The sequence below is a fragment of the Chelonia mydas genome, chromosome 15 (assembly GCF_015237465.2).
Source record: "Chelonia mydas isolate rCheMyd1 chromosome 15, rCheMyd1.pri.v2, whole genome shotgun sequence".
Lineage (NCBI taxonomy): Eukaryota > Metazoa > Chordata > Testudines > Cheloniidae > Chelonia > Chelonia mydas.
This window is the reverse complement of record NC_057856.1, coordinates 21,099,283-21,127,129: the sequence shown is the minus strand read 5'-3', so window position 1 is coordinate 21,127,129 and position 27,847 is coordinate 21,099,283. Positions and strand designations below refer to the sequence as shown.

General features: G+C 41.2%; 1 protein-coding gene across 3 annotated transcripts in view; it reads right to left on the bottom strand.

Annotated features, from left to right (window-relative positions):
- The window catches only part of STX2 (syntaxin 2), a 74,039-nt gene that overhangs the window by 7,651 nt on the left and 38,541 nt on the right, over positions 1-27,847 (bottom strand). For 2 of the 3 annotated variants that reach the window (XM_037878838.2, XM_037878837.2), the window contains one exon: positions 25,244-27,804. The exons of the other annotated variant lie outside the window; for it this stretch is intronic. In XM_037878838.2, coding sequence (XP_037734766.1) covers positions 27,727-27,804 — 78 coding nt within the window. In that variant the 3' untranslated portion in view covers positions 25,244-27,726. Of the gene's footprint in view, positions 1-25,243; positions 27,805-27,847 lie in introns of those variants that run through there. 3 annotated transcript variants of the gene reach the window in all.

Below are 27,847 nucleotides of genomic sequence, written 5' to 3'. Positions count from 1 at the left end.
CTCAAGCCAGCTGCAGCCTCCCAAGGCCTTTGTCCCACTCAAGCATCTTACTCTCCCCCAAGCCTGGCCTGAGATAGTCATGTAACCTTCTTCTCACACAAAGAAATATTTTTCCCCCCATGTGGGAGGGGAGCTGATCTTGTCACAGATAGTGATGAGGCCAATCTCCCGTTAAGGTGGAACTGGTTGGCCAGCCGGAGACAGATGCAGATAGACCCCCAACCAGCAGTCTTCTGATTCCTGTGACTTGAGCAGGTCTCAGACCTTCCTCTCCAGCCTGTGTTGTTTTGCTCAGATGGTTCCTCCTGGCACTTTTTGAGTACTAGACCGATCTTTGGATGGTTTTCAACCAGCCCCTGAGATTTACTAATGTTAGTACAGATAAAAATTGCTGGATTGGCAGCCCTAGAGAATGAAGTCATTATTTATCCACAGAAAACTTACAGCAGAGGCAGTGGCAACACAAAACTACGCACACACTGGGGACCTGTGAGGAGTGAAGGTAATTTGGTCTCAAAGCCCATTCAGTCCTTGTGCTCTCTTCCAAGACCGTGAACATGGATTCCAGCAGATACCATTGACAGATGTAGGTAATATGTCTGTTAATAACTAGACCAGTACCAGCTCAGATCATTTCATTTCAAACACCAAATGGCCATCAAATGTCAAGAGCAATTTTCATTACTCCTGGTCTGGTTCAAACCAGTGACCTAAAGGAAAGGCTCTGTCTCCCACTGAAGAAGTGACAAAACAGGCAAGCATCCCTCCTGAATTCCTTCTTTCCATAGATGCTTCAAGTGCTGTGACAGAGTGGGAAAAGTCCTAATGTTTTCTCTGAATACTGGGTGTGCCTCAGTTTCCCCTATGTGTTACTCAACTATCTAGGTGGTGGAATAAGGGTGTGTGATCATTGCAGAGACCCCAAGTGGGCAGATGTGATTGCTGACTGGGCACAGAATGGCTGACACTTTGTATCCTGGCAGCTGGAGCCCATCCCCTGCAAGGAGCCAACCAAAGGCGTTGGAGAACAAAAAAAACAGGTGACCTGTTTGCCTGAGAGAAAGACAAAGGACAGAGGAGGGGCAACAGGGGGTCTGAGGCTGGGCTGCTGAAATCAAGTCAGTCTCTGGAGGCGGGGGGACCCAGGGCCCTGGGCTCTGGATTCCCCCCAGGATGGGCTTCAGTGAGTGCTCCCGATTTCTGTGCTAACAAGATTTGTTCTACGCTGTGTTCCTGATGACTAATAGACCCTTCTGTTTTACAACGCTGGCTGAGAGTCACTGCTGACTGCAAAGTTGGGTTGCATGGCCCTTTGGGGATGTGTAATGCTTCCCCAGATGTCCCATCCAGGTGGACTCACGGCAGGGAGCTCATGGTGTGAACAGGGTGTGCTGAACTATCCAAGGTCAGACTCAGGAAGCACTGAAGCTGAGGAGGCTTCTTGCCCTCCTGAGTGTGCGCCCTGAGGGAGAGACACTGCACTAGAGTCCTGTCTGAACGTCCTTCAGAGCGGTTTCAGAGCACCAAGGCTGTGACTCCGTGGCAAAAGGATAGCAAAACAAAAAGCAACTTTGTCTTCAATGGCAATAGCAATAAGCAAAAAATGGGTAAATATACTTATTGTGCATATTGGCCAAAGGCAGCAGCTTTAAGATGTGTCACACCCTCATACGTTTTTCTGCTTGGGCAACACCAGTGTAATGTACAGAGACACTAATTGGATATGCAGTATCACTTTTGTTTTGCTAATAATTTTGATTTATTCTGTCTGCCATGTCTATTTAGACCATCAACAGTTATGGTCTCATGGGCAAGGACTGCGTTTGTATAGTTAGTATGGTACCTAACGCAGCAGGGTCCTGATGCTGGCTGAGACTTCAAATCACTAGTGTGAAAATACTGAAAACCCTCAGCAGGCAGAGATTTTTCACACTAACAGATAAGGCAAGTAGCTGAAGCTAGCCCTCAATATGTAGAAGTCAAACTGAATTTGGACTGGAAAGGGGTTCAACTTTCAGATCAGATCTCAAACCGCAGCAAAGATTTGAGCCCGAGTTTTGGGCCAGCTCTATATTAGATTTACACTATTAACTAAAGATATTAATGAAGCATAATAAGCACAGACTCTCCAGATAATCATTAGCGTTCAATTTCTAAAATGCCTGAGCCATGTTTCAGAGTGTCCTTTTCTCTCCAAATCTGAAAGTTTAGGGGATCTCTAGTTCGTCTCTGTTCAACTGTTCTGGCAGCATTTTATTCTGAGCTTTTCAGCTTTGAAACTGGGTTTAAGAAAACAGTGCCCATAACCTACCTTTCCAATCTGTCCTGAGCCGCAGGCACACTGTCCCATTTAGAGACCAAAAAACCAACAGCAGGTTCCACAGGAAATCCCCATATGCATGGAGCATGAAGTTTCACCTATATCCAGGGAAGGTTCAAGAATCACAAATGCAACAGGCAGCTCCTCATCAATTAAAACACTATCTTAAGGAGCTGGCAGCTGGCTTTCATTTCAGCAGCACTCAGTACAATAAAACCAGACTTTGCTTTGCTTTACAAAAAGCCTTTTTTACAATTCTGATTGATTTAAAAATCAAAAACTGACTGAGAATAGAAATATTTTATATATATTATCCCACCAAGGGAACTTTGACACTTTAATGTCAGAACAAACCCCAAAACAATTTGCAGAGTTAATGTAGATTCGAAAAAAAAGATCTATCTATAGAAGTGCCCTAGTGTCTTTCGCAGCAAAACTGTTTCCATAAACTCTTGCAGTGCAGTGTAGCATTGGTGCTTCACTTTTAAAGGAAAAGCATGTTCTGTCTAAAAATAAAATATAAGCAAACTGTTCTGTCACCAAGCCATCATATTACACATGCACAATTCTGATCTTCACACTGAACCAACACAGTGAGGAAAATTATCCGTGCAGTCTTTGCATCCGTGCAGAAGAAGAGATAGAGGGGTTCCATCTAAGCTTGCTGGATCAGGTGAAGAGAGAGACAAAATACAAAATGTGACTGCTCCGACCAAGCAAACACAGAGCTTTCTACCTAATGCATTCTCAGTTGTCCATGTGGGATTGAAAAGCTGATGTCTGTGGGATACAAATTAAAGACTCACTCTGAAGATACAAGCCTGCTAATGCCCAATGCGCTGTGTCATTTAATGTGGGTGTAAACACACTTACTGACATCCCGCTGCAGTCACTATCCATTATATCATGCATTTTGTCGGAAAGGCAGAAGATGTACGGTTTCTGGTTAGCAAATCAAAAACATTCCTTGTGAATTTGCAGAGATGAAAGATGCTGTTCTGTTGTTGAATGAATTGTGCTCAGTGGCACCGTAGGTTAATGCAAAAGTCTTTCACCTTAGGAGACCTTGGTTTAAATCTCCTTTGCATTCAGCGCCTGATCCAAGTCCCTTTGAAGCCAGTATGAATATTTCTATTGAGTTCATTGGGAGCTGAACTGAACCCTTAATGCTGGCTTCAGATCTCCCTGCCTGAATAGTACTTCCCTCACCAACCAAGGGGGATCAGCAGCCCTGAGGAAACAGTGCTGCCCCAAGACAGAGAGCACCCTGCCTCTGCTTTTTGAAACGGGAGCTGCACCTCAAAAGCTCTTTCTTATTTCAGCCTCTTTTAGTATGTATAATATCTCAGCCAGCTCATTTGTACATGTCCAGATTTTTCAGACACACTTAATGGCCCATTCTCAATAGCTACTTGTGCTAAGTCTTCATTACTTCTTAAATGGGACAGTTCAAAATTTGGTTTTCTTGTTAAGGAATTCAGTAGCTCTCACTCATTTTAGCATCAGTCTTTAGGGCTTCTTTGTGGGTAGACAGACTGTCCTGCTGGGAGAGCATTCAGAACTATTCTGTACTCACTGTCTCTCTCCATTTTCATTGGGCTTTCACTAATATAGTAGAGACCACATGGAATAGACTTTGATTGCCTAAGAGGTCTTGCCCATGTATAAATTCTACCATATTCTAGGATTCTCCTGCTCTACCTTTCCAATTCCCATTATAGCTCCACTCCATTACAGATTCTCCATTCTGGACATTTGCTTTAAACCCGTACATTGTAGGCAAGAAATCAGTGGTCCCATCCAGCTTCCATGGATGTCAATGGAGACATGCCCATTGATCTAGCCCCAGATGAGCTGCTTCCAGAAAGTGGCACTACTGAAACATCCATAAGAGAAAAAATTATTTAGCTCTCCTCCCCAAAGCAGGAGAGATGCCAGCTGCAAGACTTTGGAGCCTCCCTAAGAAAGGAGATTGAGATTGTTCTTAGAAACTCCTAAACACCAGAGAGTCATAACCTCAGCTGCTGTAAGCCAGCATAGTTTTATAGAAGTCAATGAAGCTATGCTTAGTTATACCAGCTGAGCAGCTTGCCCAGAACATGCCTCCCTGGGGCTTAGGTCTACCTAATACTCTGTGAAAACACTACTACTGACACGCCTGAGAAATGTGGTGCACTTTAATGGCTATTTTTAAAACATTTATTGAAAATACCAATGAGATTTGATAGTAAAATAGATGAATCATGTCTCAAATTTTGTTTACATTCCTCACTTTTCATAAAACTGTAAAAGGAGCGATACACACATGAAAACCTGGCAAAGTTTTTGTTTTTTAAACCTAGTTTTGAAACCAAACTTTCTCCTGACCCTCAGATTTTAGAAGAGGAAAAAAAAAAAAAAAAAGTTCCCTGTGTGAGCCAAGCTTCCTTTGAAACAAGTTTTAACAGGTATCAAGGGAAATGCTGAAGCAAATGTTACTAGATGGATGCAAATGCACCAGTAATATAGTGTGTCTATAAAACCACACAGTATCTAATAGTCTGTTTTATTTCAGCCATAATACACTTGCTCCAAATATGGAGAGTGTTGTAAGAAAGATACAAGAAGTAATGCTTCCACTCTATTCTAGTCTGTGCGGATTAGGCCTCAACTGGAATACTGTGGCTAGTTCTGGAAGCCACATTTCAGGAAAGATGTGGACAAATTGAAGAAAGTCCAGAGATGAGCAACAAAAATGATTGACGGCCTAGAAAACATGACCTATGAGGGGAAGATTGGAAATAGTGGGTTTATTTAGTCTGGAGAAAAGACGACTGAGAGGGGACATAGTTTTCAAGTATGTAAAAGGTTGGTACAAGGAGGAGGGAGAAAATTTGTTCTCTTTAACCTCTGAGGATAGGACAAGAAGCAATGGGCTTAAATTATAGCAAGGGCAATTTAGGTTGGATATTAGGAAAAACTAATATCTTAGGAAAAACTAAGGGTGGTTAAGCACTAGAATAAATTGCCTAGGGAGGCTGTGGAATCTCCATCACTGGAGGTTTTTAAGAGCAGGTTAGACAAACACCTGCCAGGGATGGTCTAGATGATACTTAGTCCTGCCACGAGTGCAGGGGCGTGGACTAGATGACTTCTCGAGGTCCCTTCCAGTAGATTCTATGTTGAAGACAGCTAAAGAGGACTATGTGCATTGTAAATAAGAGATCTCATCCTGCAGAGCTCTCCTCTCCAATGGACTACTTAAGTGAGTAAGGTTCTCTCAAATGAGTAAGACTGTGCAGGCTCAAGCCTTAGGTTTCTATCATGAGATTTTTCTACAACAAAGCCATTTCCGATATATTTTTTCTAATACAAACTAAATTGTATAGCAACACCGTGATTTATTGACAGGATGGCTGTTCCAAACAAGCATAATTAGAGAGCCTAATTATCTTCTAAAACCCATTGTATATAATGCTTCAGATAATTACTTCATTAGGTTTCAAAACACTGACCTTTATTTTCCCCTGAGATTCCACCTACTATCTCTCATATGAATGGTTTGCAAAAAGGAAAAGTCAGAAGCACAGTATAAATACATGCTGGAAATACAATTCATCTTTCTTTTAGAAACCTACCTTAGAACTAACATGCTGTGAAATGTTTTGCACCAGATTTTGGGATGGTTTAAAACGACTTTGATTTTGAGCATTCCCATGAATGTTTAGTTTTATTTCCAAACAACATTCAGTCATAAATTTGGTTAGTTTAATGTGTGTGATTGGAATTTTAAAAAGTAGGAATGGCCCAGCTCCAAGGGACAGGTTAGTCTTGATTTTATCCTGACTGTGTTTTATCCAAACACCTGCAAAGTGACAGATATAATCACTTACTTGGCACAAGTGCAGGAAGAGGGATCCAATAACCTCTGGATGCCAACTGAAAGAGTACATAGGGATATGAAGGAAAACAGGGATCACCTGGGTTCATCAAAAGAATATCATGTAAGGTCTCTAATGAAAGCCTGTGTCACACTGGACATCATAATTGTTGCAAAATGTGTGTGTGGATGTAGTGTAAGGAATTATGACTATTTACTGGAAATTACATTCTTAAGATTTGTGACTAGTGACTGGTCACCAGAAAGGTGAAAAGCCGGTTCTCTTTCAGGCAAGGGATGTTTGTCTATTTACATGTAAATTAAGTATTGTACAGCTCACAATGGGTCTCCATTTACAGTCTGAGCTGAACGCTAATGAAGGATTGTGAAATCTTCAAAGAGGAAATTTACAGGAACAAGTGAACCATCAGGGGTCACTCTCGTTTACCAGCAAGGACAATGGACTTTTCAGGGTATAAGTAAGGGATTTGAAGGCACACCCTCATTCCTTTAATCTGTGAGGACAAGCTGCCAGCTGGCTTGATTTTACGAGAAGGGTTCTCAGCAGTGGCATAGCTGGGAATGGAAATGTGGTTGGGCCCCGACTTTCGGGTGGATGGGCAGTGACAAACTGTACTACCTCAGCTTCTGCCCCAATGCCATGCCCTTCTCCTAGCCAGGTGCTCCCAGACACAGGGCTTCATCTGCCAAGCTGGGCACGTGCATGCCTCACCTTGGGCAATCACCACCAGCAGCTCTTTCGCTGCCGGGCTCAGTTCCCCTCTCCTGGGGGGAGCAATGGCACCTCCTCCTCACCTGTTGCGGCATTGGGCATGGTTGAAACTGGCAGAGACCCGGCCCAGCATCCCCAGGTGCCCACTACCCACTTTCCCTCAGAGCAGCTACCTGTGGGGGCCCAACCATTCCCCCTCCAGCGGAGCGGGGAGACATGGCATCCACCCCTCACTGTGCATGGGGGTGATTTCCCGGCACAAACAGCCCATGCTGCTTTCTGAGTGGGTGAGGGCCCAGGCCCCGTGCCCGGGATGCTGGTTCCCGTTGCCTCCTTTCCAATTTCCCCACCCCTGCGTTAGTGACCTAATGGTACGGCCATGTGGAGGCAGGGGGGTGGGATGGCAGAACAGCTAGGGCACTAATATGTCTTTGCAGTGCTGTCCTTCGCCTCTTCATTGTGTGTGGCTGCTGCGTGCGCTCCTGCGGCTGGGCAGCCCCGAGAGGTCAGGGCAGCAGGGACCCTCTGGCCCGCGGCTCAGAAAATGGCAAGGCAGAGCTGCTGGAGAGTAGCTTTCAGAAAGGCTGGTGCATAGCTCCGTCCTGGATTTCAGGTGCCCGAGTGACACCCCGGGCTGCTGTGGCAGCTTGACACCTCTGCTCAGATTTGGGTGGGTCTGGCTGCTAAGTAAGTGGGCTGCAGCCCACCCAGGCTCACCCGTGCCTACGCCCCGGATTCTCAGCTGAAGGGTTGAAAATCCTGGTGAAAGAACATGTGGTAAGTGGTCTTGTGGAGACAGGATAATGTCGTGTTGGTTAAGTTTAGCATGTTATGATTTTGTTTAATATGTAACTGGCTGTTTCCAACATTCTCACTCTCTGTTACTTGAATCTCCGTTCTTTGATGGTAAATTTATTCCTGTTTTCACACTCTCTCTTTGTAAGTGCTGTGTGTTCAGCTGAGCGGTGGTCCTGAGTTGAATTGTACTAGTTGGTGTGTACAATTCCTTTGGGACTAGCGGATCTAAAAGTGATGTGAATGTTCAATCGAACAGGAGCGCAGCACTCCAGAGGGACTCTTGAAGGGATTCTTTACAAAGTATTGATAAAAAATGGAACACGATAAAGACCTATGAGTCTCATCTACAGCAGCAATGTTTTGACAGTGGGAATAAATGTCCAGTTATATTAGCCAAGCTGAGTAACAAATTAAACATCCCCTGGCTACATTTCTCGGAGCACTTAGAAGACCGTGACAAACTATTTATCTTGGAAACTATCCACAACTGAATTTTAAATGCCACCAGAAGAGGACTCCATAGTCCAACGTGGTAGTGCCATTTTATCACTCTGGAATGTTGTTTTTTTGAAATGATACTCAGGCCAAAATTCTGCCCCTGGATTTCCCATAACCTTCAGCCAAAAGATTTCACTGAGAGCCACAGACGTATCTGAGGGCAAAATTTACTTCTAAATATTTTGGGATTCACAATCTAGACCATTTTTAACAAAATGGGGTCACTCTGGAACACCGTTCATGCCTTGAAATCACACATTCCATCCTGCCTAACTAATCAAAGGGCAGCTACCAAGACCCCTGATGCTCTTCAGTGTTGCAATTACCCTCTTCTGTACATACACAACAAGACACGGATAGCATAAGAGAGCCTGAATACAGTGGCCTAACCAGAGGGAAAGCATCAGACCAAGCAGATAGAATAACTTTGGAGAAAATCATCATGCCTTGAAGCAAAGTGTTAAATTGAGAAGCCTTGTCCACACAAGGAAAAATGAGTGTTTTTCTGCAACAGTGCATTTCCATCAATGCTGCCAACAGTGGAAACAAATGGCAAATGTTTTTACCACTGTGTCACGGCAAAATTTCCCTTCTATGAGTAGTCAGATTCTTACCCTCCAGGATGGCAACAGGAAAATTTGATGATTCCAATATTAATAGGTTTCATTAACCAGAAAATCATACAACATATCACTACTTTTCCATTCTTATGTTTTCATTATAAATCTTCTATTAGAAAACAAAAACAAAACCATGGTACAGTCCCTCAGAAACATTTCTCAAATCCTGTCAAGAAATTGACATAAAAAAATTTGACCTCATATAGATGAGAAAGAGAAATGCAAATGCAGTTCTGGGTCACAGAAATATAGAAAGAGTGTCACGCTTCCCAGATCCTGATTTTAAAGACAATAAAAAGAACATGTCCAATTTGTAAGCAGTCTAAATCAGAGCAATTTATTCCATTGTGCAGTTGCTAGGACCAGGTTTACAATTCAACAGCTGCTACTGCAGTGAGTAATAAGTTGGACAAGATGCCCTACTGCAATGCACTTTGCAAAATTATTTTTAAAGGTACTATTACTGCAACATGTAAATCTCAAAACATTTTTTTCCCCAAACCTTTTCGCTAAAATGCTGCATTCAGGCTCTTCCTGCCACTGATTTCATTTGAGGGATTACTGAAATCCTCTACTTAACACACCTACAACTGAATACAATATTTACAAAACATTTCCAGATTGACAGTCCTGAAACGTGAAATTCTTCTTTTATCCACAGAACAAGGACAGCGTGGACAACAGCAGAGAAAACTTCCCCACACTATCCTGGCAATGTGTAGCACTCCTAAAAAGGGACCATTGCCTTTGGCTTCTTCCCTGCCAAGATGGGAAGTGGGGGCCAGGGCAATTTTGATGACAGCTCTTTTGGTGATGTTGTAATCTCTCCACTAGGCATTGAGCCACCAGCCTATTTTTAAGAGTCCACAATAAATAGTCAGATAGTAACAATTTTTTGGTCATTATCAACTTGGATTGAATTTCATCTACAAATGATGAAAAGCTCCATAATTTTGTAAGCTTCTGAATTGCTCAGGAAGCTGCTAAGTGTTAGTTTTTTGTTTTTAAAAGGGGGATGACAAAGGACGAGTTGCCCCATATGATATGAAGCAATTTTTTGTATTTGACCAGAGCTGTTTAAACCAATCGCACCCACCCATGTAATATATAGTGTGCCTAACAAGCCTAAACCCTTCATATTTACTAGAGAGTAAAATATAAATCTGCTGGTTTTGACTTTCCCAGAATTCTTCATGGCACAGTTTGTAGTTGTTGAGAAACACCTGCCACTTACTTTTTAAAAAGGATGGTAGAACGTACCGTGAAACCACATCCCATGATCTTCATTCAAAATGAAGACTTCAAGGACCTTTCATGCTACTTCATGAAACAACTTTCCGAGTCAACACAGAAATAAATTTGAAGCACTTTAATGGGTTGATGCTTCTTGCCCCTGCCATGAACTTTCAAAAGTTTTTGATAAAGTTTCTCACAAGTGGCCATTAAGGAAACTAAGTAGTCATGGGGCGAAAGGTAAGGTTACAGCATGGATTAGAAACTGGCCCAAGCCAGATATAGAAAAAACAATCAATTTTCTACGCAGTAAAAGGTTAAGAGTGAAGAGCCACAATGTTTGTGTTAGAAGTGGTTTTTTTTTTTAATATATGAATCATTGAAAAGTTGAAAAGCGAGACCAGTGAAGGGACAATATCTGCTGCTGACAAAATTACTACATAGAGAAGGCTGTGAGGACAGGGATCTAACAAAACTAGGTGAATGGGCAGCAGAATGGTAGATGAAATACATTGCTGATAAATACAAGGTATTGCAGATCGGAAGGAATAATTTTAACTGTGCATACATATTGCTGGGTTTTAAATTAATTGTAGCCACTCAGGAAAAGACCTGGACATCATTGTGGATGGATCCACATGCCCTGATAAGTCAAAAACACAGATACAAAGAATAGGATAGAACAAATTGAAAATAATATGCTATATATCAATCAGTAAGATATAAAAACTCACATGCTTCTGGGCAAAAGCTAATCACTAACTGAAAAGGGTGAAAAAGATTTTTTCCAGGGATTAGTTTCCAAAACTCCGGTGTAATCAGTAAACATGCAGATTTTATACAGTCTTGGTGGTTCTTAGTTTTCCCTCTGATGATTCTGGTACTGGCCAATGGTGGGAACAGGATTCGAGGCTAGATGTACCACTGGTCTAAACCAGCATGACACCATTCTACACTACAGTGGGTTACTGTGAAAACAAGCTTTAAACTATCTTTTCATAGATGTATCCAACATTCTACACTAAATTCCCTTAGAATGCACTGAGAGGCAAGTGTTGGTAGATATGGCCCCTATGTAATTTCCAGTTCCCTTCCTCCACTAGTTTATTACACTGTTGACCACCTAATATATTAAATACTGAAGTACCACAATAATGTGCAGAGCTCAATTCTGTGAACTGAGTAATGATCGTTAAAGAATATTCTAATGACTATGGTTTAAAACTAAATTTCCAATGATATTTCAGTTAGTCCAAGACATTTAGTTGATTCCTAACATTCCACTGTCTTCCTGGTTTATAAAATAAAATTACTTCTACAGAAACCATATCTCTTCAGTTGCATTTTCATGTCACACTTGTAGCCATCATTACTTGATGACCAAGACTAAGTGGATTGGGATAATTAATAATTCCTGGCTGTTTCTTTTGCTTTGAGCTAATCACAGAGAGGACTTGAGTGCTCTGTTCTAACTGTTAGGGCTTGATTTAGGCTTGCAGCAACAAAAAACTGAATCTCTGGCTAATCTTTACCACCAGTTCAACAAAGAGGAAAGAGTGACAGTTTGATATTGCATCGGCAATTTACACTCAACTTGAATTCTTGGTTGCATCAATATGAGTCTGCCCTTCATTTTAAACTGTGCGATATACAATTCATCTGAATATCATCAGCAAGCATTGTGAATATCACAGAATAAGTAAGAGTTAATATTGTATGGAATAAACCCATAAATTTTGACTTAAAGCTCAAAATATAATGCCTAGGTTTTGTTAACCCATAGGATAACCTACGTGATCCTTTGACTATTTTGCTTTAGGTGGTCAGTCTTAGACATCTTTCTTAGAATGAACCAATGAGCTCTAGTGCTAAATTTCATTGCTTTTGTTGGTTTAAATCATCCCCTTTCTATATGGTCTTTCCTCTATAAGGTTTTGTATAAGCCTAATCTTCATTCTCAAAATTCTGTCCAGTTTAGGGTCCGGGGCTCTTTTACAGCTGACTAAAGCAACAGCCTGCATGGACATTAAAGATCCCCTGATATTTTTTGTAAAGATAAAGGGCTTGTGATCTTATCCTTAGGCAAAACACACTTTCCTTTCCTCTTACTGCCACAGTTCTACAACAACTATCCACTTGACTGCTTCTTCTCACCATAGAAATAGGAATATCATAGTGATGAGGCACTTATGATTTGTGAAGCATTTTGGGACCCTTCAGGATTAAAGGAACTATATAAATATAAAATATATAGCTAGCATGATCAATCAGTTCTGTTACGCATGCCAGACTACCCACTGATAATTCAGCACTCCAAATGCAGAGTGCAGAATTATTCAGGCAGTTTCCATACACATCAGACTCAAAGCAATGCCCCCAGTTCACTGGAAGTCAGACCAACTAAATGGAAATCCTCCTTCTGTCAAGGCAGATCAAATGCATTTGGGGGAAAATATTGATTTTTCTCTGAGCCCAACAGATTTTGAGAGTAAAGTATGGGGAACCATGCAGATTCTGCAAAGTTAATATGGCATAACCTGATAACACTTATGCCCAAAGACTCATAGGTCACATGGGATTCAAGTATCCTGCCTAGGATTCATCCTCGGGTTCAAATCCTGATAGATAGCATGGCAGTAAAGAGAACCTATATTATCACAGAAATCCACATGCCCAAAATGGAATAGTTAAATAGCTATAAGAACTCAAGACTATGCAGCTCACATGATGCAAGGGCTTGTGAGATACATGGGACCACAATCCACCATGAGTGTGAAAGCTACTCTTAAACCATATCTTACTCTATATTGTAAATATTTGCCAGAACAGGAGTGGGGGAAATAGAAGGTCCCGGGCAACAAACATCTAAGAGGTCTCATTGATCCAGCCAGGATCAGGAAATTAAATCAAGCTGCCCACTTCCCCCATTTTTAAAAGCTTTGGATTAAATTAAAATAAAACAGGCTCTTAGAATACTAAGTATCCTTTATGAGAAAAGAGGGATCATGACAGGAAGCCAGCCACTACAATGGCAGGTCAAACTGCCAGGTATTTCAGTATTCCTTCCCCATGCACATCAGCAATCTAATGCGTTATTCTGCAGAAATTCTCAGGAGTAGGTGTATAAAAAGTAATATTGCACCACCCTGATAAAAAGCTCTACACTGTAACATACTGATTTAAGTGATTAGACCAATCACATAAAACGGTTCTGAAGATGAACTATGGAGTGAAATAACATTTTTGCCAAGCACCAAGTGAACAGGAGGAGTGGCAGAGGGAAGGGCTGTGACACTTCTGAATGCATAATTGATGGAGGATTGGAACTACTGTAAGGGGAAAAAATGACACTTTCTGCCTCAGGACTAGGCATCTATACAGTCAGTTGCACTCCCACTTTTCTCATAGCTTGGACAGGAGCTGAAGAGATACGGCATATCAGTTTTTCCAGGAGGTTATCCATAACCATCCTTTGTAACTTTCAGTAGGGGACTGATTCAGCCCTAAGGACAGGTCTACACTACAAGGACTACAGCAGCAAGCTGCAGCTATAGTGTGGACACCACAATGACAGCAGGGGTTTTTCCGTTGCTGTAGTAAATTCTCCCCCTTGGAGAGGCAGTAGCTAGGTGGACAGAAGAACTGTTCCCTTGGCCTAGCTGCAGCTACAGTGGGCATAGGTCAACCTAACTCAGTCACACAGGATGTGAAATTTTTCACAGCCCTAAGTGATGTAGCTAGGTCAACCTACGTTTTAGGTGTAGACCAGGCCCCAGTTACACTCGAATGATGGCTGGGAAGAGATGTAAGGTCCAGTGATTTAATCTTGAGAACACCTGCCAGCTAGCCCAGGCATTGACACTAATTTCCTCTGTGGCCCTCAGCAAGTCTCTTCACCTCGGCTCTACCCTTTGTAAAATGTGGATAACGTTTTAATCACAATGGTGTTGTGGGGATTAGTGTTTATAAAGTAAGACACTTTGAGGATGAAGCCAGAGATTTTTCAAAAGCTGCCTAAGTAATTTGGACCCCCAGTTCCCAGTAATTAATATTATTCAATGGGGTTGCAAGGTCCTAGCTGTTGACAGAATTAGGCCCTTGGGTTTATACATGTATTACACGTTTCCTTCCTCCAGCTGAAATAACCAGCAACATACAACTGCTTACTTTTCAAAACATTTTTTAAGAAACACTGTTACCTGACAAAGTTCTACCACTAGTTGAGCTGGCAAAACAAGAATTCTTACAAGTTCTTTGTTCCTTGGCAATACCTGTTAGGATGCAGTATAAATATTAATTACCTCACTAAGATTATCCTTTATAAAATTACATCACTTTCTTCTTGCTGGCCAAATTTAGGCAAAAAAAATGAGGGTTTTCTTCTAATTAGAAACTGAGGGGGAAGGATGGTTCAGTGCTTAGAGCAATAGGTTGAGCCTTGGGAGACCTTGATTTAGTTCTCTGCTCTTCTATGGTTTTCCTATGTGACCTTGGCCATGTCACTTAGTCCCTTTGTGCCTCAGTTACTCATCTGTAAAATAGGGATAATAGCACATCCCTGTTTCAGAAGTGTTGTCAGGATAAACGCACTAAAGATTGTGAGGTGTTCAGATACTAGGGTAATGGAGGCCATAGGTACCTTGGATAGAATTACAAGTGAAGCAGAATGGTGCCATTGACTTCCAGAGTTGAAATACCATTCTCAGACTGTAGTATCTTACTTCACAAGCCCCATTGACTTCATGGGATAAGGTATTACTCAGCATGAGTAAGGATATCATGATCTAGTCCACAGATAGTGAGCTAGAGCTTAAAAATAGGTTTTGTTTGTTTCCAGAATTACACTTCTCCAGTTTGTTAAAAATACCAAACCCCAGTTTTTAAAAGCTATTGGTAGGTTCATTTTTCAGGGCAGCTTAAATTTCTAGCCTGGAATTTGCCCATCAGAATAACCACCTTAAATTTTTAGCTAACAAAATCTGGTCTATGATCAGGCAAGGCAACAGGTTCTCCTTGGGGCCAGATTCTGATTCTCAGAGGTTTTAGACAAGTGTCACATTACTGAATTCAATTGACATTCTGAGATCATGCCAATATAACTCTATTGATGCAATATCCATCAATAGAATATTAAGTGATTATAGTGTAAAACCTGAGAGAGATCAGAATAAGGCCTTTGAACTAATCAGCTTTACACTTACTTTTGAGAGTTAGAGAAATTCAAGACTTCATGTTTCAGGGTACACCACCATTCCCTCAATGGATTACATAATTTAATCAGAGAAGCTTTTAATCCATGCATTGATATTTATTGTGGATCATGTTAAACAATTCAGAAAATAAAAAAGAATTAAAACAGAAGTCATGAACATAATTTTTGTATGCATATCAGTTCTTCTATGCCCTGCCACCTACTCTCCGTGTACTACTCCAAGACTTGATTCCCATAATAGAACCCTATAGACTTGCAAACACTGTTGCATCATATTCCAAAAAAGCTCAAAAGAAAACTTTCTCCTTCAGTTTAGCTGGAAATTGATTTTATAACCATGTGCCAAATCCCAGGTGAGAACTTTTGTAGTTTTCCTTACAACTACAAAAAGCCATGAGTTTGTATATACTCTATGGCAGTACCACACAAACACATAGCTGGAGTAACCTTGACAAGTATCTGTTTAAACTGACTGCACATTTATTGTAAGATTGCACAAAACAATTGCAACTGTGCTGTTACATAGGGTCGTGCACCTGTTGAGTCAATATACAGGCTGATGAATATTCTAAACTCATTAACTACACTGAACTCCCTGTACTGGTTTGAAGTAGGGCAGCTCTCTGTTTAGATTTGTTTTTCTCAAGTGACAGTAGCTCCCAGGTGGTGACAATCAAACATTTCCTTGTCCTTCATCTTATGACTGAACTTGTATAGAAAAATATCACTTACACACGAATTGTACAGTTGATGAAAGGTTTTGTTCCTAACCTACAATGAAAATAGTCTGAAATATATTTAGCTATTTGTAATTGGCAATAACTGTTACCCATTCAGCAGACACTTTACTATTACAGACATAATTCCCCTTATTCTCAGTGAATTAAGTTAATCTGAACACAGTATCTAACGGCAGTATGAAACACACTGAATATAGTAAGTACCCATCTTAATAGTTTGACAATACTTACTATTTCCATTCTTTTTTCTTTTGGAAAAAATATCTATCCACGAAGCACTTTTGTTCTTGCACACCTGAGATTTTACTGTATATTCCTCAGATTATCTGGCCTTCATCCCAGACTGCTGTTTGTAAAGAGTTTGCTGTTTGCAGATTCAGACACTGCATGTTTGATAGTGTTAACCAAAATAGTCTGTGACTGGCACTATGTAACTGAAGAGCCAATCACTGTACATGACAAAAAAGTTTGAGTTGCTTCACAGGTGCACAGGCTGACCCACTGACCCGAGTATGAGGAAGGGTGCCATGATTATTTTTAGAAAGGCACATGAGTCACAAGAACACATGAGAGTACATTTAATATTAGTTAACTGGAGCCTGAAGAACTTTCAAAGTAAATGTGCCTCAATTCCCATTTTGTGCCTGTTTGTCAAAGGAACAATATCAATGGTGGCAGTTTAAGAATGATAAATTTCAAGTGGGAAACAAATCTGCTTCCTCCACACATCCCCATTCAGCCATTCTATCACCACCACTTTCTGGATTTCCCCTTTATTTTATTGTGCTTACATCCCTGAAAACACTGCAGTGCAGTACTAAAGGGATACTTCACTGGAAAAGCTGTTGCCCTTAGATGAAACATGTAATAGTTGCTGGTATCCATCCAGGAGGAAGTTTCAAGTCTCACCCCAAACGTGTTTCTATTAGAGCATAATACACTGAGTACAGGTACCTAATGTATTTTTCCAAATAAAAAAACTACAGCATCAGACTTGTGTTCTAGTTAACATTCTCTTACAAATTAGCCAGACTCAAAACATCCCATGCTGTGAGCATATCTGAATCTTACAAGCCTTTTTGGGATTGGGCTAAAGCTGTTCAAGCATCCTCATTCAATCCTGAGGCAAGCTGTAAAGAATTCTAGGATAATCGTAATGTCCCAAACAAATATCTGATTGCAGACCCTACAAAAGAACTTCCAAGCTTCAACCTGGTCTGAAAATGGTCCGCATTGGACCATTTTAGAACATTGCATGGCTGGTGTGGTTGTCTTTTTCATCTTCCAAAAGTGTAAGACAATGCACGTGACTGGATGCCAGTTGCAAATTATGGGCCATATTGTAAGTCAGTGCCAGCTTGAATCATTTGCGAGTGGCATCTCAGACTTACATCAAGCCACTCCCAAAGCCACGACTGGCTCACTAATCTGGACTTGGTTATTTGAACGTTGCTAGTCACCTCTCTTGCCATATGAAAGTAGTAGAGCGCATCACTACTGCATTTGTCAGTACAGATGTTGCAACAACCAGGATTCAAATTCAGGTACAACCTGACACTTAGAAATACATACTTACCTGAATAACCTGATGGAGTATTCTACTGAATTCCTTGGAACTACACACCTAAGTAAAGTTCCTCAGGTGTGTGTTTGCAAGATTGTACATTTAAGTATCTTGAATATGGAAGTGGCTATGCATTCTTTATTCCCACAGAGCAAAAAATCTAATATGGAAAAATGAAGTTGCTGACTGGAGACTTAACATTAATGCCTAAAGATTGGGCTGTTCAAATCTGGTAATACAGGGCACAAAGTGAAGCAAAAGAAAGACTATTAATGTTGATTTTTTAAAAGAACATAGTTCAAATATTTTCTCTAGTTCATTTCTTTTAATTTCTTGTACTCTTCCACAGATGCACTGCAATGAGGAGTACCACAGAAATGCCTGTATGAACAACAAAAAAATTGATTTTCATGTTTGGTAGCGCAGACCATTTGAAGAAAAGCAAACACTACTCCCAAGCTCTGACATTTCTGCCAGTCACTCAACCCTTTTCGACGGGGAAACCATTTAACTTAACTGAATGCTAAGTTGAAAACCACTACTTTCATATACTATTTCTGACACCAAGGAGAAATAGCTTTAATTTAGACACAAGATTGTGCTGTTAATCTTGTATTTTCATCTTGAGAGTGATTTCATGGAAAAGTGTATTTTAGTGCACATCAGAACCGTGAAGAGCCAATAAAAGGCAGCACCCGCTTCGAAGTGCACAGACTAAAGGAGAGGATCCCCCTGGTGCACATCTGAGCTCAAAAGTACAGTGCACACAGTGGCTTCTTTGACAGTGTTCAGTAGCTGGCATAAATGAGACCTAGTTAAGCAGAAATTTAGCCCTTTTGGCTGAGGGAAGGAGAAAGTTATCTTTTCTTTTTAAAAGGAAAATAATTTCTTCTACCATTAAGGAAAACTTCTTTGTATAACACTGTTAATGTCTGGTTTGAAAGTCACCACTAGTGGGCAGAAATACTATACCTTTAGCTACCAGCATTCTGTTCTGGTGCCACTAAATTTCTGCATTCACATAGTAAAATTCTTATGATTCAACTCCATTAATCGTATTACACACCAAACAGACTAAATCAATATTATTAAAAGTTGCAAAGTCAAGCACTCAAGAGCTAGGAAAAGCTAGAATTAAGCCTCTGCAACCTTAATTCAACCTGCTTGTACATATGAATTATTATGAACGCAATCTTTAATTACATGCTCACATACAATTTTTTCCCCACTGGGCCCTGCTTCATTCAGGATGGCTAATGTTCACTTAATGAGAAGTGATTCAATATTGTTTTATCTTCTTTGTGCAATGGATGGCCCCAGGCCTCATTTACTGTACACTACTCAAATTCTACTCTGAAGATAAATTTATAAATTTTATTATGGGCTTTTGTAGAATGCTTCACAAATGTATGTGAAGATGAGAGGGTATGAAAATTAGTGCATATTTTGACCTTAATCTCTGTGGCCTGGTCTACACTGCGAGTTTATGTCGGATTTAGCAGCGCTAAATCCGAATTAACCCTGCACCCGTCCACACAACGAAGCCATTTTTTCCCTGACATAAAGGGCTCTTAAAACCGATTTCTGTACTTCTCCCCAACAAGTGGATTAGCACTGAAATTGACATTTCGAATTAGGGTTAGTGTGGACGCAATTCAAAGGTATTGGCCTCCAGGAGCTATCCCACAGTGCACCATTGTGACAGCTCTGGACAGCACTCTGAACTCGGATCCACTGGCCAGGTGTACAGGAAAAGCCCCAGGAACTTTTGAATCTCATTTCCTGTTTGGTCAGGCGAGCTCATCAGCACAGGTGACCATGCAGTCCCAGAATCAAAAAAGAGCTCCAGCATGGACCAAACGGGAGGTACTGGATCTGATTGCTGTATGGAGAGAGGAATCCGTGCTATCAGAACTGTGTTCCAAAAGACAAAATGCCAAAACATCTCAAAAAATCTCAGAGGCCATGAGGGACAGAGGCTACATCAGGGATGCAACACAGTGCTGCATGAAACTTAAGGAGCTCTCACAAGTGTACCAGAAAACCAAAGTATCAAACGGATGCTCCGGGACAGAGCCCGGGACATGCTGCTTCTATGCTGAGCTGCATGCAATTCTAGGGGGGGGCCGCCACCACTACCCCACCCCTGTCTGTGGACTCCGATTAAGGGGTACTCTCCGCCATGGCTGAGGATTTTGCAGATGGGGAAGATGAGGAGGAGGAAGAGCTTGGGGAGAGCACTCAGCAAACCGTCCTCCCCGACAGCCAGGATCTTTTTATCATCCTGACTGAAATACCCTCCCAACCCAATGAAGCTAGAGAAGGGACCTCTGGTGAGTGTACCTTTTTAAATATAATACATGTTATAAAAGCAAACATTTTTTAATGATTAAGTAGCCCTGAGGACTTGGGATGCATTCGTGGCCAGTACTGCTACTGGAAGAGTCTGTTAACATGTCTGGGGATGGAACAGAAATCCTCCAGGGACATCTCCATGAAGCTCTCCTGGAGGTACTCTAAAAGCCTTTGCAGAAGGTTTCTGGGGAGAGCAGCCTTATTCCGTCCTCCATGGTAGGACACTTTACCACATCATGCTAATAGCAAGTAATCTGGTATCATTGCATGACAAAGCCTGGCAGCGTATGGTCCCGGTGTTTGCTGGCATTCAAGCAACATCTGTTCTTTATCTCTCTGTGTTATCCCCAGGGGGTTAGTTTGGTTTCTGCTGCTGCACGTTAACAGGAAAACTGCAGCACTAAATGGTCAACTCAATGGGCTTTGCTTGGTATGGGAAAGGAGGGGGCTACTGTTATGAAGGGTGCAGAAGCCGAAAGACTATGGCTTACCATTGCTGCCTGCAAGCCGAATCCTGTTGCCCGGCCCTGCGTGTGTGATCTCTAACACCAAAGCCACAGGCACTCAATATAAGATGCAAAATGCGACCTTGTACCAAAATCACATGTGCTATGTAATGTGAATAGCGTTGTTCACTGTGGAAGAGTATAGCCATTGTTCTGTAAAACGTAGCTTTTTAAATATTTCACTCCCTTTTTTTCCTCCAGCAGCTGCAAATGTTTCAAGCCTCCCTCCTCCATCCCAAAGGCTATCTCAGATAAGGCGGCGAAAAAAAACCACACACGCGATGATATGTTCTCTGAGCTCATGCAGTCGTCCGGCACTGACAGAGCGGTGTGGAAGGACACAATAGCAGAGTACAGGACGGTGGCCGATGAACATGACGAGAGGTGGCAGCAGGAAGATCAGAGGAGGCATGAGGAAATGCTGGGGCTACTGCGGGATCAAACGGACATGCTCCGGCGTCTGGTGGAGGTTCATGAACGGCAGCAGGATCACAGACTGCCACTGCAGCCCCTGCTTAACCGCCCTCCATCCTCCCCAAGTTCCATAGCGTCCTCACCCAGTCCCTCAAGAACATGAGGGGGGAGGTTCTGGGCACCAAACCACTCCACCCCAGTGGACAGCCCAAGCAACAGAAGGCTGTCATTCAAGAAGTTTTCAAGTGGCCTTTTCCTTCCCTCCTACCCTCCTCCCACACCCGACCCGGGCTACCTTGTGAGTTATCTCCCTATTTTCATAATCAATTAATAAAGAATACATGTTTTTTAAATGACAGTGACTTTATTTCCCTTGTAAGCAAACTGTGATCAAAGGGGGGAGGGCAGTGGGCTTACAGGGAATTTAGAGGCAACCAAGGGGGTGGGTTTTCATCAAGGAGAAACAAACAAGTGTCACACAGTACCCTGGCCAGTCATGAAACTGGTTTTCAAAGCTTCTCTGATGCGCACCGCTTCCTGCTGTGCTCTTCTAACCGCCCTGGTGTCTGGCTGCACGTATTCAGCGGCCAGGCGATTTGCATCAACCTCCCACCCTGCCATAAACGTCTCCCCCTTACTCTCACAGAGATTGTGGAGCACACAGCAAGCAGCAATAACAATGGGAATATTGGTTTCGCTGAGGTCTGAGCGAGTCAGTAAACTGCATCAGCGACCCTTTAAACGTCCATATGCACACTCTATCACCATTCTGCACTTGCTCAGCCTATAGTTGAACAGCTCCTTACTACTGTCCAGGGTGCCTGTGTACGGCTTCATGAGGCAGGGCATTAAGGGGTAGGCTGGGTCCCCAACGATAACTATAGGCATTTCAACATCCCCAACAGTTATTTTCTGGTCTGGGAAGTAAATCCCTTCCTGCAGCCGTTTAAACAGACCAGAGTTCCTGAAGACGCGAGCGTCATGAGCCTTTCCCGGCCATCCCACGTTGATGTTGGTGAAACCTCCCTTGTGATCCACCAGTGCTTGCAGCACCATTGAAAAGAAACCCTTTCGGTTTATGTACTGGCTGCCCTGATGGTCCGGTCCCAAGATAGGGATATGTATTCCGTCTATAGCCCCACCACAGTTAGGGAATCCCATTGCAGCCAAGCCATCCACTATGACCTGCACATTTCCCAGAGTCACTACCTTTGATAGCAGTAGCTCAATGATTGTGTTGGCTACTTGCATCACAGCAACCCCCACAGTAGATTTGCCCACTCTAAATTGATTACCGACTGACTGGTACCTGTCTGGCGTTGCAAGCTTCCACAGTGCTATTGCCACTCCCTTGTGAACTGTGAGGGCTGCTCTCATCTTGGTATTCTTGCACTTCAGAGCAGGGGAAAGCAAGTCACAAAGTTCCACAAAAAGGGCCCTTATGCATGCAAAAGTTTTGGAGCCACTGGGAATCATCCCAGACCTGCAACACTATGCAGTCCCACCAGTCTGTGCTTGTTTCCCGGGCCCAGAATCGGCATTCCACGACATGAGCCTGCCCCGTTAACACCATGATCTCCAAATGGCTGGGGAACGCAGTTTTAGAGAAAAGCGTGTTCATGGCCTCATCACCACGCTGCCGTCGCCTCCTTGCCTGTTTTTTCAGGTGCTGGTTCTGCATAAACTGCATGATAATACGCGAGGTGTTTACAATGGTCATAACTGCTGTGGCGAGCTGAACGGGCTCCATGCTTGCTGTGCTATGGCCTCTGCTCCTGCTCGGGCAATCCAGGGAAAGAGGCGTGAAACGATTGTTTGCCGTTGCTCTGGTAGAGGGAGGGGCGACTGACAACATGGCTTACAGGGTTGGCTTACAGGGAATTAAAATCAACAAAGGGGGTGGCTTTGTGAGAAACAGAATGGCCCCCTCAAGGATAGAACTCAAAACCTCAAGGATAGAACTCAAAACTGGGTTTAGCATGCCGTTGATTTCATGGATGGAGGGAGAAGAAAATGAATACAAAACAAATCTGGTCTATTTCTTGTTTTGATCCACTTCATCTATCTTTATACATCTTGCTGGCAGCAGACTGTGCAGTACGACTGCTAGCCATCATCACCTCCTGGGTGCTCCACAGAAGATGGTGCAGTATGACTGCTGGCTATCGTCTTCTGCTGGCTGCTGATTAAAAGACAGTGCACTGCTGGTAGGACTGAATTGCCATGAGACGAAACTTAAAAGGGAAATGACCTGGCTGAGTCACTCCCATGTTTGCTCAGGCGCCCCTGACCTCATCGAGGTCGGTTAAAAAAAAAAAGAGCACCCTGGACTACATCGACGACAGCTACCAGTGATACTGCACTGTCTGCTGCCAAAAGGCAATAAACTGCTGCTGTGTAGCAATGCAGTACCGTGTCTGCCAGCACCCAGGAGACACATGGTGATGGTTAGCTGAGCGGGCTCCATGCTTGCTGTGGTATGGCGTCTGCACAGGTAACTAAAGAAAAAAGGTGCAAAACGATTGTCTGCCCTTGCTTTCAGAGGGAGGGAGGCCTGACTATATGTATCCAGAACCACCCACAACAATGTTTTAGCCCCATCAGACATTGGGATTTCTACCCAGAATTCAAATGGGCGGAAACTGCGGGAACTGTGGGATAGCCACCCACAATGCAACGCTCTGGAAGCAGACGGTTGCCTCGGTACTGTGGACACACTCCGCCGATTACATGCACTTAGAGCATTTGTGTGGGGACACACAATCAACTGTATAAAAAACGCTTTCTACAAAACCGACTTCTATAAATTCAACCTAATTTCGTAGTGCAGACAAGGCCACTGTGCCCCAGTTCCTGTTTGTAAGCATAATGAAACTGTTCCTCTCAAGAACTTCACATAAGTATTTCAAGCTACAGAGTCTGTGCTTTTCCAGCTAGGGAATTTAGCACCCACAACACCTGCTAGTTTAACAGCCCTAACTGATAGGGTGATTTATGGCCAGAATGAAATACCTTTACTCATGTTGCATACCTTTGTCTGCTGGACATCCCATGGAACTCAATGTGGTGTTTTCATAGACTAAGCATTGTTCAGTCAATCAGAATCTGACCCTTAGTGATTTAAAATGGCAAGGGCTATTTGGAAGCCGAGCTATGGATCCCAGCAAGGTTGAAAGTCATTCATCTAAGTTACATCAAATACCTGACCCTTGACTGGGCGTCCTAGGTGCTATAGCAATACAAATAAATAAATTCTATGCAGTTAACAGCAGTCTTTCATCTGAGAGCAAAGGACCTGTCTGCTGAGCGTACATATTAAAGATACTATAGCTCTACAAATAGTCAGAAGGAATTTGCTTGTTGTAGTGCTTAGTCAAAATTCCCAGCTGACAGCTCTGAGCTGCCCACTTGATCATCATGCAGCCCATGCACCTACATTAACTTATCCAAAAGAAAGGTCCAAGCAGAGTCTGCAGCAATCTAGACTTCCTCAGCTTCCTCATCAATTTGCATCAACTCTGACCTATATGGATTAAGCCTCTACTGTTGTCTTTATGTCTCTCCAACCCATGTGACTCAGACTGATCAAAAATGTGCCAGTTGTTGTTTGTGGATACTTGCCCATTAAGAACTGGATGAGAGAAAATCAATTTCACGTAGGTCACTGAACAGCCCTTAGAATGGATGGTAACACCTTCTGGTCACTGCTATATTTAGTTTACAGAACTGCACCTATCCAAGCATGTACAACCTAATTTCTAAAAATGTAAATAAAATCAGACCAAAATCAGCTATAAAAGTCCTCCGATTCCACCAAGAGTGAACTTCTACTGCTTCAACCCAAATAACAGATTTTGAAGTAGATGCGTAATCTAACGTTAAACCAGCAGTGTCGAGGTTAAAGATTTCATGTAGAACAACAGGCCGATACCACACTGTAGAGCCCTTCAGGAACTCCCCCTCCTTCCTGTGAGTTAGGAGGAATTTTTAACTTCAGTTTACAGTAAACATTATGAGGAATTTGAAAAAACAAACCAAGCACCTAAACCTGCAAACAGGAGTACGATTGCAAAAATGAGTAGCTCGACTGACTTCAAGATTTTGTTTGATAAAAATAATTGTTTTCCAGCTTTTTTAAAAAGTTACTGGGATTATTTCCTCTTCTAAAGTTACTCATATGTATTCATATGTGCAGTATTACTTCAGGACCTTATCAGGGATTTTTTTTGAAAGGAAGTGCTTGATGCTATGGCTTATTCTCGCTCATTCCTATATACCTGTTTATTGGAACTTTAGAACTGCTTTGATAATCATACCACCCGCATTTAAGTATTTCCAATAGTCTGTGTAAACATTTACAATAAACTCACCAACATAAAAGTAGTCACAAGTGAAATACTTGCATAGACAAATTTATTAGCGAATGGGAAATTAGTGTTATTTTCCATTTATTTAACTAGAAACCGGTTATTTGCTCCTGAAGTGACAAGGAAGTAAGCACGTGCACCTGTGTGCAATTTTAAATATACTTGTATATATATTTTTTTAATAAAATTGTGAGGCAAGTATATGAACAAAAAATATAAAGTCATAAATGACCCTTTCAATTTATATTCTGAACGGAGAATCTCTTGCAAATGAATGCAAAAAAAGTTACACACTTCTTTTTTGGTTGATGTAGATAATCCCCTTCTATCAACAGCACTATCTGATATTTTTCTGATATAGAATAATCTGTACATTTCTATAAATATGGTTTATTACTAAATACTAGAAAACAAAGCTATTAAATAAAAAATACATTTTACTTAAGAACTGACCATTTCAAGTCTACCAACTGTTTCAGTATTTTGCATAAAGACCTCCATAGTCACTCATGGCTGTCCACACTTAAGAAAAGGTAAAGAAATTTGTTCATTAATTAAGATGAAAATTTCAATACATTTCTTGATAGCTGATTTGTAAGAGTCCATGAATAATCTTTTACAAGTGTTTTCAGGATAAAATTACTGAATCAGGATCTCATTTAGCAATCCCAAACACAATGCAACTAAAGAAGCCTATTTGTTCCTATCTGCTTTCACCATGGATCACCATTTGCAAAATACAATCTGAAAAGAATTTCACAGTATATTTGGACAGCATCAAGCAGGAATATCCCTCAACAGATGGCATACATTGTAAATCTTGCTAAACATAAAGAAGGATTTCAATTAGTTACATTTTAAATGTATAACTTGCTTCAGACATTTTAAATAAGAACATTTTAATGCGTAATGAGTCAGTAAGCTGTAGTACTAAAAAGTTGCAACATGTAACATTATCTAAAGCAAAACAATATTTGTCACCACCTGAAAACAGGAAAATGAAGAGATGTAAGCCACGTTTTAAGAAGGCACCTTTTCTTTTTTCAATTTCACTTTAAGTGTAAATATATCTACATATCTACATGAACATATTCAAATGAGAAATCAAAACACAAATTAAATATTTTACACAGAAATGATACAAGAACAAAAATAACCTGTAACATTAAATTCAGCTATTTTGGTTAAGTTTGAAATGTTTAAAACTTTACAAGCTGCAATACGTCTGTTATGATAGCTATTACTAAACTCTTCATACTTGTTACATAAATTCACAAAAGTAAATTTCATAACAAATCAGTGTATTATTAGCAAATCCAAACACAATGCAATTAAAGAAGCCTATTCGTTACTATCTTTTCTCACCACCACTTGCAAACATTTGAAAATTAAGTCTTGATTTTTGCTCTTTAAGGAACAAGATGAACTGTGCCTTATGGCAATCTGGTCAAAGTTGTAAGGCTAACTGCTCTGTTGGTTTTGTTTTCATATGCACAACAAATTTTATTTTGGAATATCTTCCCAAAAAGTTCAAAAACTATATCTGTGCTTCATTATTGCATTTTTATACCAGGAAAATGTTGCAGCCACTGTCTTGATTATATAGATTAGACACACATTTTGAGCAATAAAGCACAATGAATCTCAAAGTAAATAGAACAATAAACTTCATAACAGAATAACTAGTGTTTTTTTTTTTAAAAAAATCTAAGAATTCTAACATAATGAAACAAGCAGAACTGGACTTAAGTGCAATCTTCTAAACAATCTTTACTGGAAGGTTTTTAAAAACAGTTCAAGTTTTATAGTCACTATTAACAGAACGCTATTTGGTTGCTTCATAAGCTTTCTGGAAGCAGGATTTTCCCCTTGAATTAAAAACACAATTTTATAATATCTTTAAACACAAATTGATTTTTAAAATAAAATGAGGCAGCACTAGCTGAAGAGGGAATTTTTTTCCCCTAAAAAACTGGATAGAGCAAGATGACTAACCAGTAAATGTTTTATTTAAAGTTATGGCTATGTCTCCTACAAAACAGTGCTCAGAGAATCAATTATTTTGCTAACAAGACCACCACAAATGTGGTACTAAAATTCTGAATTAGAATTGCATTAGAAGTGGAAAAATTATACCAAATAGCCATAACTCAATAGTTTCACAATTCCCTAATTAAATTCTGCATTTATAACACTGAAATATCAAAAAATGGAATTCCCAAATCACTTTAGTTCAAAACCATTAAAAGCAGGTTTCACACTGACAGATCCATGTAGTTTCTGATGAAAATCCAACTGATTTCCCATATACACTTCAATTTACAGATATGATTAAACATTAGGTGCCACTGTGTTTTCACCTTTAAATCAATAATGACAGGTCAGCACTGAACATCATGTGTAACATGGTGTAAGGCATCTTTTACCCAAGAAAAGGTTAGGATATTTGGTTTCATTGCAGATGTGATTTGGAGCCTGAAGATTCTTAAACTCTTGGAATGTGCTTGCTATGATAATGTAGCTGCTAGGATAATTCCAAGGATCACAAGCAAGACAGTTACACAAATAATTATGAATGTCATTTTCTGCAAAAAAGAGAAAAATCTAGATTAATGTATTCATATCAGA